The sequence below is a fragment of the Odocoileus virginianus genome, chromosome 5, assembly GCF_023699985.2.
Source record: "Odocoileus virginianus isolate 20LAN1187 ecotype Illinois chromosome 5, Ovbor_1.2, whole genome shotgun sequence".
Taxonomy (NCBI): domain Eukaryota; kingdom Metazoa; phylum Chordata; class Mammalia; order Artiodactyla; family Cervidae; genus Odocoileus; species Odocoileus virginianus.
This window is the reverse complement of record NC_069678.1, coordinates 73731576-73743967: the sequence shown is the minus strand read 5'-3', so window position 1 is coordinate 73743967 and position 12392 is coordinate 73731576. Positions and strand designations below refer to the sequence as shown.

Here is a 12392-nt window from a genome sequence, read left to right as displayed (position 1 = left end):
TCCAACCGTCCTTTCTCTAATTCAGAAGCTTACAAATTAATAAAGAGGGAAATGTCTGTTGACTGAAGGAAGGAAGGTGCCTGACAGCTTCTTACTGAGCAAGCACATCAGCAGTGCAGGTCATGGGAGGCGCAGGGCCAACAGCCTCCACTTGGGGACTGCCAGCTCCCAGGGGCCAGGGGCTCAGGCATGGTGACTATGGGGTCTAGCTGCTGCCCCAGGAAGCATGGCATGGACGTCCCATTGCACAGAAGGGGGCAGTCACACCAAACTTCTTCTCACGGGGTCAGCAGGGTGGGCCCCTGACTTGCTGGATGAGCTCAGAAAATCTCTGATAGGAAGGTGCACTTGGTTAATCAGTGAGGTCCCCCTTCCAGATGGGAAGGCTCTAACATGCATGAATAAAACCTCATTTTCAATAAGCAGCACCCAGAATTGTAACTCACTCACCTTGAACCAGCTTCCCCACCCCCATGCTGCACACCTCCCAACAGATGCCTGAAGGTGGGTCACAAACATCCCCAATCAAGGGAGCTATAATTAGAGCTGAAATGCTACTTTCATTAGGCAAATGTCCGGGCATTCCTGCTGTGACTCCTGGCTTAATGTGACAGCCACAGAATCCAGAACGAGAAGGAAAGAGATCTGGGAGGAACCCCAGCCAGCGAGATGCAGATTATACAGAGGAGAACACAGGAATCGGAACCTGCTCCCAAATCCCTCCCTACTCCACACAAAGCGTCTTTACTTAGACTTCTAAGATTTTAAATTGGGGAGAGGGCCTAACGTCAAAACATAATGATAAAAATCACACTGCCATTTACTCCATCATCACCGCTGTGAGTGCATTTTTTTCACTTGGTCCTCACCACCCCTGTAAGATAGGTACCATTCCCCTATTTTGCAGATGAATGAACTAAGGCTCAGGGAGATTGGCAAATTGCCTGTGGTCTCACAGGTTAAAGGACTTGAACCCGAGTATACCAGACATCAAACCCACTACACTTGACTACTGCCTATAATCTTTCTTTGCAGGTGGGGAGGGGGCTCTATCCTGGAAGCTGGCACAGTCCCCAGGAACCTGGTAGGCTGTGGAGGTTGCTATGACAACGCCAATCAAATGGGCAGTGAATTGGCTGCTGGGTTCTCACTTGGTCAGGAGGTTGTGAGCAGGCCTGTTACCAGGTCCTGCTGCCCCCAATTCTGCCTGGCCCTCAAGGTCCTACACTGGCTGACCTCCTCCAGGCAGCCCTCCCCACACACAGGCCTTGCCCACCTGTGACAAATGTAACTGCACAGAAAGTGGGATCCTGGCCTTGTGCCCAACTGGGTACAGGCAAGGCAGAAAAGGGCCTCAGACTCTTATGAGTCCAGGAGTCTTAGAATCATGGTCTCTGGAATTCTGGAATGTTAGAGACTAGAACTCAGAGGGGGCGGGAAAGTATGCAGGACTCACACTGAATCATGGGAGAGCCCCCTGACTCCCAGGATGCAGAAAAGAGAGCTGGGCTGCGACTCCCCTGGCGGCAGCTCCCAAACAGAGCTCTGTCAAGCCCCAGAGAGACTTCAGAGCCTGCCTTTTGTCAGGGAAGGCAGACCAGCCACGAGCAACCTGTGTGTCTTAGAAGCAGGGCCCTCAGCATCTCTAGGCTTCCAGTTACTCAACTGCCAGATAACTGTGCTTTACAGCTGAGCCCAAAGCAGGCCTGGGGAGGCAGGAGGTGTGAGGCCAGAGACCACCCCCCCCCCCCCCCCAGCCCAGCACAGCCCAGAAGATGGGAAGGCTTGAGCAAGTGCTGAGAGGGGCAAGAGGTGGGAAGACAGAGAGAAATACAGGCAGGATGAAGAAAGAGGGCAAGGGGGAAGGGGAGGAGGGGACAGGCAGAGAAGGGAGGCAGCCCAAGTGCAGGGCTGGGCAGGAGGGAGATGGAAAGGAGCACCACTGCAAAGAGACAGAGATGTGGGGAGGAGCGGGAGCATAGTTCTTAGGCAGCATGACAGACCCCAGTAATGACTGTGATGACGCTCCCCTCCCCTCCATCTCCAGTGTCCAGGGCAACTGCAGGCATGGGGTCTGCATGGCCGAGCTGGCTGACTGCCAAGGCGGTCACAGCCCCCCTCCCCAAACACACACTCCAGGCTGTACACGGCTCTGCCCTATGTTAGCTGGGCCGCCTTGGGCAAGTGGCCGAACCTGTCCCAGCCTCAGTTTCTTTCTCTCTAAACAGATCCACCCCTCGCCCAAGCTGGCCCTGAGGAGGAGTCACAAGTGGGCGTGGCTGGGCTTTGTTCTCCGGAAGCTCAGGACAAAGCGCTGGGCGGCCCTCCCCCATCGTCCAGCACCTCCAGGACTGCATGGGGTGTAGGGGCTGCTGGTGGCTGTGTAGGCTGTAGGCTGTGGTGTGGTGTGGCTGGAAGGCGAGGCAGCTGTGCAAGGAAACGAGGGAGTCCCTTGTCTTAGGCGGGGGTGGCTCCTGCTCTCCCTTTCTCTCTCCCGTTCCCTGTTTCTCATGCGGAGACTGGGAGCTCTGTTGCTAGGAGACAAGGAAACCCAGTTATCACCAGCCACAGCCCTAGATAGGACCCTGGCCTCCATTGTCCCCACCTCTGCCTCTGGGGTGACTGTGACCCCTAAGGAAGATCCAGGGACTGCGACTAGCAGGCCCCCACCAGCTCTACCGTCCTCCACGTGCTGGCCCTCTCCTGGCCTTTTGTCTCAGGCTCATTCTGCTGAAGCTCTGCCTCTGGGACTACCGGGTCCTTCCCCGCCCCCTTCTCATCTCCTTTTTAATTTAACAAATGTCACGGAATGACCTGCCCAGTGTACGTTTGCTTTGAGGATTAGGGCCTGGAAAAGAAATCACAGGGAGACAAAGGCTGAGTGCGGGAGGCGGGCCTGGGGCTTGGCGTCGGCCTTCATCTTGCCCCTGTTGCCTGTTGCCATCTGGGCCAGGCTCCTAGGCTCAGTCTGCACAGGCTGAGGACAGAGCTAGGGCCTTGAAGACCCCAGCTGGGTGGCCTTGGGCAAGTCACTCAATCTCTCTGAGCCTCAACTTCTACCTCTGCAAAAGTCAAAATGTGACAGTACTCATCTCAGGAGGCCACTATGGGAATAGGATGAATGAAAGCACAGATAGCATTTTGCATATAGTGAATGCTAGATGAGTACCAACTGCCATTAGTATTATTAGAATTATGATTAGAATCCTCAAAAAAAAACTAGCGGGGGAGACTAAGGGCAGGCCTGGAGCATGTGTGCTGGCTACTTCTCACCATCAGGGTTCAAAGGGGCTGCTTTTAGCTCCTGGAACTCTCGGAGCAGGGCCCAACCTGCCAGAGGGCTGGGAAGAAAGCCCAGACACAGGTCACCAGACACCAGCAACTAGAAGCACCGGAGCTCATGAGTGCTCAGCGCAAAGTACGTACGGGGCTGTGGGAGACAGATCACCTCACCTGAGCCTCCAGCTTCCCCACCAGGAAGACCTAACAAGGAAACTGAGGCCCAGAGCCAGGCCTCACCCCCAGCCCAGGGGCAGGACTCACTGCACGTGGCCTCCGACTCGTCAGAGCCGTCTGAACAGTCCTCCTCGCCATCACACTTCCACCGCTCTCGGATGCAGTGGCCGTCATTACAGGTGAAGTCGCTGTCTGCACAGGTCTTCTTGGCTGTGGGGCAAGGAGAAGAGCATGAGGGGCCTGGTAGGCACAGGAAGCTTTTCCAGAACATACAGTCAGGTGGCTGCAGGGCGACCAGAATGTCCTCCGTCCACAAGCTGGACCACGTGACCTCCCACGGCTCCAGGAGAGAAAGACATTCATTCCACACCGGGAGGAGACAGGCAGTCCCTGGCCCTGCTCTCCAGGTTCAACAAGGGTGACAGCATCCAACCACCAAGGGAATGCCTCTTCCCATCACACCTGTCTCTTCCCCCCAAGTCCAGTTCCACTGTCACAGCCTCTAGGAAGCCTTCCCTGATCACATACAGTAGTTGCCTTAGCCCCTTCAGCCAGTTCACAGTTCTTTTACCTGCCTCTCCTCCTCCCCCTGGCCAGACTAAAGTCAAGGCCTCTTCTGCAAGCACCAGGGAGCTTATTATTTATGATAATAAATCACAAAAGTAAATGATCACCTCGTGGCAAGATTAATGAGGTGCGTTTTGTTCAGAGTGAGGGAAAGAGACTCTAGACGTCTAAATCAGTCTCTGTCCTGAAGGCCTTTACAGCCCGGAGGGGAGGCCTCCACACTGCGGGCTGGAATCCCAGCTCTGCCTCTTTCTATCTGTGTGACCTTGGGGATGTTACTGGCCTCTGAGCCTCTGTTTTCTTATCTATGTAATGGGGAGAAAGAAACAAAGGGCTCCAAGAAGAAGTAGCAAGAAGTTATAATGTATGAAGAGCAGGCAACAGAGACCCTGGTACACAGCAGATGCTCGGTAAGCAGCAGCTATTGCTGTTTTTATGGTTCAAGTCTTAATTAGAAGCAAAGGAAGTGGGGTGTTCTACACCCTCACGAGGGATATATATAACAGGCTGGGCTCTCACAGCTGGGAGCAGAACTGAGACCAACTCAGGGACCAACATGGTTTGCTTTTCTTCCTGTCCCTCCACTGGCCCGATGCTCCTCCAGTGTGGATATTACATTAGATTCGACACAGGACCCAACTCAGGGTAGATTTCAGTGGAGGCCATTAAACCCAAGGGAAACATAGCCGCTGCTCCCACACCTCCAGCCAGGCCAGGCTCCAGTTCTTCCCAGGAAGCACCTTCCCAGTGACCAGCCTTGGGTTATATAAATCCTCCCACAGGCCCTCTGGCCTCCTCTGAAGCCACATGACTGCTCCCTCTCCCTGAGCAGCCCGACAAGGATTTGAGGACAGACACTAGGGCTCCTGAATCCATTCCATTTCTGCCTTCCTTTTCAATGAAATCTTTGCAGTGCATCTGCATTCTAGGCTGAGCTTTCACACTTTCCTTAGAAGAACATCTCTGCCTTTGCAGGGTGGGAAGAAACCAGAGGAATCAGAGTCTACCTACAGATGGGGGCCTGAGGCCTAGACACAGAAAAGGGCTGGCCCAGGGAAACACAACACCGCGATCAGAACCAGCTCACTTGCCTCCCAGTCCAGGACCCTGAAAAACCCTCCCTGAGCCCTGCAATGAGGGGTTGACGTGGGTAACAGATACCAGTGTTGTTGATCAGTCACTAAGTCGTGTCTGGCTCTTTGTGACCCATGAACTGCAGCACAGCGAGCTTCCCTGTCCTCCCCTTTCTCCCAGAATTTGCTCAGACATATCCATTGAGTCACTGCCTTTTGGCAAATCACAGCCTATGACACACCAGAGTAAGTAGTTATGAGCCATGGCACCTGAACATTTCCAGAGTGCTCCCTTCACAGGAAGCTCTGCAACCAAAAAAGAGACATCTATTCCCATGCTTTCTTTTTCCTGTTCTAACATTCTCCAAGTGCATCCTGTGTGCCAGGCTCTGTGCTTCACACTTTACCAGGAAACCCCACGACTAAAGGCCTGCTGTGGCCCTCACTTGACACGTGGGGAAATTCAGTCCAGGGTGTTAAGTTACACACCCAAAGTCACAGCTCGGGGGTAGCAGAAGCCACAGTTTGACCTCACTGTCAGACAACATTCTTCCGCACCAGGGCTCTCCAAAAAAATGCCCAGTGGCGTCAGATATGGAACAAAAGCCCCGGAGTAAATGGGAAAGACCATGGAAGCTCCAACTCGGTGCTCGGTGAGCGTGTATCTGTGCCCTGAGCACACGGATTGGGAATCGGCCCGGCCTGTGAGTGCAAGTGCACAAACCAGCAAACCCCAGGAGAGAAGGGGCCAGGCTGACCGAGAAGGTGATGGAGGGGCTCCATCGCTGGGCCTGGGCCAGCCAGATGCTCACCAAGGTCCTCTCCTCCCTGGCATTCTGAGAGTGAGCTTGGCCTCCCACAGTGTGTGAAGTCCTGGCGGGCCCCAAGCAAGGAGGCCAGAGCAGCCACAGGAACCATCACAGTCCTGAGGGCAGGAAATGGCAGATTCAGGGTGCATGTCCTACGGCGGTGTTTTAGGGAACAGATTCATTCACTGTCATGACCAGTTTGAACATTTTCCACCCTGGCTCTGCTCTGGCACCTTTCACTCAATATCCCAATGATGACTTACAGCTATCCTGACAGCTGTTGTTAATTCCATTTTACAGAAGAGGAAATTGAGGCTCAAAGAGGTTAATGGGGTAGGTGGCAGAAGTGGGATTTCAATTTCACTTGTGGCAGCTGCCAAAGCTGGGCTCTTTGTGCTAAGTCCCTTAGCCACCATGGTATTATCAGGCTAAGAATGAGGACCCCAGAGAGGCAAATGCAGTGGGACTAGATCCCATGGGCTGCAGGACAAGGCAATGTGGAAGATCAATCACAGACCAGAGGCGCCTACATTGAAGAGCTCCCCTGGCACGTGCCCAGAAATGTGCAGTAGAGTAAACCTGGGCCTCAACGACTTGTGCTTGGCTAAGGAACCACCCTGGGGAAACTGAGGCAGCATAATCAATGCAGGCGACTAGACTAAACTACCTGGGCAGGCCCTGTCTGAAGTATAACCATGTGGAAGGATTTGGAAGCAGAGCTGTCTAAATCCTGGCATGGCCACCTCCTCTCTGGGTGATGCTGGGCAAGCTCCTTCCCTCTCTGGGCAAGTGGCGAGGGTGGCTCCCCCGGGAAGCACTGACACAAGGGCGGCAAGCATCCCAGTGTCGGGCAGATCAGTGTAGAGAGGCTACATCAGCCCTGCCAAGAGAGGAGGGCTCGGCAGTCTTGTGAGGCTGTCAGAGCAAGCCAGGCCAACCCCAACTCTCCTGGCCTTGGCAGCCTTGGCTCCAGCTCCCAGGGTGATTCCCAAGCTGGGCTCGGGGCTGTGGTTCTCTATTTCCAGGGATTTATGTCCCTCCGTGCCAGTTGCCCCTTGGACAATGCCCACCTCTGTGAATCTCTGTACTCCAACGGCCCAGGAATGGTACGCAGTCATCCAGGGTCTGCGACATCATAATCTGGTGCCATGGCAACAGATGGCCTGCCACAAAGGACTCGGGATTCCAAAGGGCAGTGGGGAGGGGCCAACCCCAGGGCAGAGTGGGAGAGAATGGGAAATCCAGGACAAAGGAAGTGAGAGCCGCTATTTATAACAAGAATGCAGACCAAGGAAAGTGTCAGGCTGCTCACGGTTGATAGAACTCTGTTCTGCCACTGTGGGCTGTGTGACCTTTTGCAAGTTACACAGCTTCTCTGAGTCTCACTTTTTCCGTCTACATTCAGGGGTCATATCCCTGCTTTACCACGCAGGGTTGCTGTGAGAAGCAGTCGGGCTATGTTAGATGGTGTCCAGACTTCATGAAAAGCAGAAAGGTGCGAGTCTGCGATGTGTGAAGTCAGCAGCCTCAGCTGCTGTGTGTGTGACACTGGCTCATCCACCTCCTCATCTGGTATGGAGGTGTGGTGCTGACTGCATCTTCAGCCCTTCTCTGTGCCCAGAGCCTATGATCTTGTGAAATTGTTATGATCACTCAGCACCTCCCAGCTCCTCCGCCCCTTCCCCAAGACAATGTGCATCCTTCATGCTGTTATTCCCCACCCACACTCATCCCGCAGCCCCAGTGCAGACAGGGGGCTTCAAAACAAAGATTAGTCAGTGTGCTGGGCAGAGCTGCTCGGCGTGGCTTCATCTTGGCAATCACAGTGCTACCTCCTGTCAGAGCCCAGGGCCTTGAAGTCCCCTCTGCAGCTCTCCCATTCTAGAAGCAAAAGCCAAGCCCAGGGTGAGGCAGCAGATCAAAGGCACAGCACATGTGCACCTGAGCCCAGGTATTCTGTCTCCTCGGAACACTGCGTGGCCAGGAAGTCAGGGGAGGGCTACCCAACCATCCCAGGGGTCAGGGAAGGCTTCCTGGAGGAGGGGACCGTGTTCAAGGAAGAGAGGTCAGCCAAGCTGTGGGAGTAAGGAGAGAGGAGAAGGGCATTCAAGGAGAGGGATAACAGCATGGGGTATGGAGGAGCCAGCGGAGTGGCCATTCGGGGTTCATTCGACACTTGAGGAGGCAAGTGGCAAGGGGCCTGGCAGCTCTACTAGGCCACGGGCCAACTCACCCTGCCTGGCACCAGCCTGCCCCTCAGAGGCCCTGTGCAGGGGCCTGGCTTTCCCTGAGCTTATCCAGGGACTCCCCCCCACCCCTGCTAATCACAGGACAGCCAACAAAACCCACAGCGCCAAGCTACCAGGGTCTCCTTCAGGACTTGGGGGTGGGGGTGGGGGTACATGGACCATCAGGCCCTAGCAGGGGAGGAGAGAGGAGGGACCCCGACAGACAGCTGGGGGACCATCCATTCAGATGCTTGGCATAAGCTTTATTCTTTTCCCTTCGGGAGATTCTTGATGCCCACTGGCTCACCAAGGGCCTTGAGAGGCCTACAGGAAAGATATCAGATTGATTTTGTTTCCTGCAGTACTTCCCAAATTTGTTAAGCCAAAGACCATCTTTGTTGGATGCCATGTCTACTAATTTCCCAAGAAAAACCAGTGCAATGAGCCACACTTGATGAAACACTGCTGTAGTACTAGCCCTGCATCCTATAGATCAGATGAGGTCCAGAGAGGGGAAGGACTGGCCTGTGTGACTGGTCACACAGCAGAGGCTGGTACCCAATCTTGTGTCTCTAGGCCACCTCCACCAAGCCATGAAAAGCACAAAAAGCCATTCCTAGAGCATTTGGCCCTGAGTGAAGCTGAGAGTTTCAGTCCTAAGAGCAGGGACATGTGTAGAGGTGAGCCCAGGATGGCTGGGGGCTGGAGGGCACTGATACCAGACCACACAGGACAGGGCGATGAGAGAGACAAGGGCTGTGTTAGTCCTCAGGTTTCTGCAGACAGGTCGCGGGCCTCAGGGAACGTTTTTTTGATGGCAGAGCAGAGACCCACAAATAAGATGATTCCAACTGAGCACTGTTGCTGAGCCACTTGGGGCAGGTCCCTTCCCTCCCGGGGCAGCTGAGAGTCTGGAGGAGCAAAGATGTAAACCCCCACCTTAGAGACTTGAGCACAGAGGGGACTCATCTGTTCCCATTTCCTCTCCCAGGCCTGGACCAGCCCTGAGTGTCCTGGCTCTGGCCCTGCAGCCCAGCCTGAAGGCAGCTGGGCCACTGGGACCCGGGTCGGGCAGATGAAAGAGCCGCTCCCCCCACAGTTACCCTTCTGCAGAGCTCGCCAGGCCCCGGCGTTGCCAAGACGACCACTGCCAGCTGAAGGAAGATCCGGGGTGGGGGCAGGGGGCGTGCCAGCCCGCCCCTGGCCTACTAACCTGGCAGGCAGATTTAAATGACAGCCCAGGAAGCTACTATTAAACTGTCACCCCAGTCAACAGGACGACAGACCCGGAGTGTTCTCTGGCTGCAGCAACAACACAGCAGGAGTGAGAGGGGGAGGAGACGGTGGCCCAGAGCAACCTGCACCCCCTCCCTGGAGGCCCAGTCTGCCTGCCCACTCACCCGCCGGCCAGAGCCACCCTCTAAGGCTGCGGCAGGTTGTGGCTCAGAGCCGCGGCACAGCGCAGGCCTGGAAAACTTTGTTTTCAAGCAGAGGAATGCTTTGTCTAAGTGAAACCCCAGCATGTAAAATAGAGGAAAATGGATCTGCGCTACTGAAAGCAGGCCGAGAGGGGTCCACATCAGCCTTTGCCCTGTCCCTCCCTTAGCAGCCCTGGTGGGGCCATAACACCCTGGGCTCATAGCTCCCCCAGCACTGGGTTCAAACCCAGCCCTGATCCCATCCCGGACACATGATGTTGCTAAGAACCCTCAGTTTAAAGATCCCGTGAGTCAGGGGTGGGGGGAGGGGGAGGTCCCATGAGTCTAATATAACATTTAGAACAGCTTCTGCGGGTTCAAGGTGCTCACTCTCTAAGAACCCAAGGTTCTAAGACTGTGCCACCCTGATCCACACACCTCAGCCTCATGACGGGACTCCAAGATGGCCCTGCACGAATCACATAATGCCGACAAGCTGTGAATGCCCCCCAACCCTGTCCTGTGAGGGGCTGTCTCTGAGTCCACGCTGACAGTCAGACCCAAGGCTCCGGTGCTGCCAGAGAGGCAGGCCGTTCCCACAGTGTCCCGACACCCACGGAGCTCGGGGGGAGGGGCTCAGCTCGCGGCTTTGTGCTGCCCAGCGGGCTCCGGGGCTCAGGCCACCACCATCCATCAGCAGGTGACATCTGAGTCCGCTTCTCCTCCACCCTCTCATCCCACCTGGGGAGACAGAGGAAACACAGCGGCAGATGCTGGGGGCGGGGGGCAGGGAGGGGTGGGCATGTGAAGGGTCTGAGAGAGAAGATGAAAGAGCAAAGCGGGGAGTGTGGGAGGACCACTCTTTGGGGAGGGCTCTTTGTTCCCAATTGGACAATGTCCTCAGCGGGGTGTCCCCCTGGCCCCACACGCCAGCGCCTGCCAGCACTTCCTTCATCTCAGTGTCCCGCTCACACAGGATCTGACGCCAAGCAGGTGCCCAAAGAGTACCCGCGGCCCCACCCCCCTGACAGACCGTGCGATCCCTTCCCACTCGGCCTCAGCTTCCTCGGGTGAGCAGATCTGTGAGGACCCCTCCCGCTGACAGTCTGGGTCTGACACAAGTGAGCTGCGCGCCCCGGCGCTGCTCCAGGGGATCCCCCTGGGGCTTCCGGGAGCCAAGTCCCTCTTCTGTCCCTCTTCTGGCCCCAGCACATCCCAGCTGCTCTCCAACGCTGCCCCACCCCGGCCCCGCTGTCACCAAGGGAGGTCCAAGCCATCACTGGGGTATGTGGGACTCCCTGTCGCCACAGGGAAGATGTGTGTCTCCAAGGGACAGACGACAAAGGGGTCTTCCTGTCACGGTGATTTGTGGACGCAGGGTATTGAGCCGGTGACAGCTATGAGGGGGAGGGGGGCTTGGGTGTGGGGAGCGTGGATGGGATCAGCAGGGGTCCCTGGCAGGTGTCTGCACAGGACGAAGCACCACAAAAGCGGTGCTGCTCAGAGGAGCTGGTAGCACAGTGGGGATAGCCACTCCCTGCCCAACTTCCAGGCTCAGGACTGCTCGCCCTGGGTCTGGGACACCCCCTTGACACTTGGATTTGAGGTCCCGAGGAAACAGCTAGAAGGAAACTTGCTCTATCCTCAGAGTGGACGCCATCAGAAAGCAGAAGGCGTGGTCAGGAAACCCTCCTTGACCTCCAGCCAGGGCCCTGCCTGGTTCCCACCCACACACTGTCCCTCCACTCAGCTGAGAGCACGTGGCTAGCCCCAGTGGGGACCCAGCCTCCTCTGACCTGGGGACCGTCCCGTCTAACCCCATCAGTCATGGCTCTGCCTCCCACGGGCAGACCTCAGAGCCTGCCAAGGATCCCACCTTCCAGGCCCTGTTCTCCATCACCAGCCCCTACAGGAGAGGGACAGCTCTTCTGCCTCCTCTTCCACAGCTGAGGGAAAGGCTCTGGGTCTCATTGCAGGGAGCTCTGCCACCAACAAGCTGGGTGATACCGGCGGCCTCTCTGGGCTCTGTGGCTTCCACCCCACTGACTTGGACGAGGAAGCCCGAGGCTCCGTAGACAGAGCTCTGCAGCAGAGGGCGAGGAGGCCAGGCCAGAGGGGCCTGAGAAGTCACCGGGGCAGATGGCACCTCAGTCAGCAGCCTGTGTCGGGTTTGCTAAGGGAGTGGGAACCAGGTGGGACTTCCCAGGTGGCACTAGTGGCAAAGAACCCCCCTGCTAGTGCAGGAGACGTAAGAAAGACGGGTTCAGTCCCTGGGTCAGGAAGATCCCCTGGAGGAGAGCATGGCAATCCACTCCAGTATTCTTGCCGGGAGAATCCCATGGACAGAGGAGCCTGGCGGGCCCTAGTCTATAAGGTCACAAAGAGTTGGACATGACTGAAGCGATTTAGCATGCACGCAGGAAAAAGGAGGCCAGCTGATCCTATTCAGAGGTCACCAGGTGGCACAAGGAAGTGAATGATGGAGTGATGACCACCACCTGTCTCCTCAACGCTGCCCCGCCCCATACCCACAGGCACCCTCTGCCCACGAGGCAGCTGCTGGGAAACAGCCCTTCCTGAGTGGAAAATGAAACGCTTTCCCAGTTAGGTGGTAGGAGAAGCATTTTGAGAGGAGTCTCGCTGGGTTATCGGCTTCCCAGATGGTTCAGCAGTTAAGAATCTGCCTGTAATGCAGGGGACGCAGGTTCACTCCCTGGGTCCAGAAGATCCCCTGCGGACACAGCAACACGCGCCAGTATTCTTGCCTGGAAAACCTCACGGGCAGAGGAGCCTGACGGGCTGTGGTCCATGGGATCACCAAGAGTTAGACAAGACTGAGCA

General features: G+C 56.1%; 1 protein-coding gene across 9 annotated transcripts in view; it reads right to left on the bottom strand.

Annotated features, from left to right (window-relative positions):
• LRP8 (LDL receptor related protein 8) overlaps positions 1-12392 on the bottom strand; it is a 77131-nt gene that overhangs the window by 38026 nt on the left and 26713 nt on the right. For all 9 annotated transcript variants that reach the window (XM_070468136.1, XM_070468133.1, XM_020871353.2 and 6 more), the window contains exon 3: positions 3544-3666. In XM_070468136.1, coding sequence (XP_070324237.1) covers positions 3544-3666 — 123 coding nt within the window. The remainder of the gene's footprint in view (positions 1-3543; positions 3667-12392) is intronic.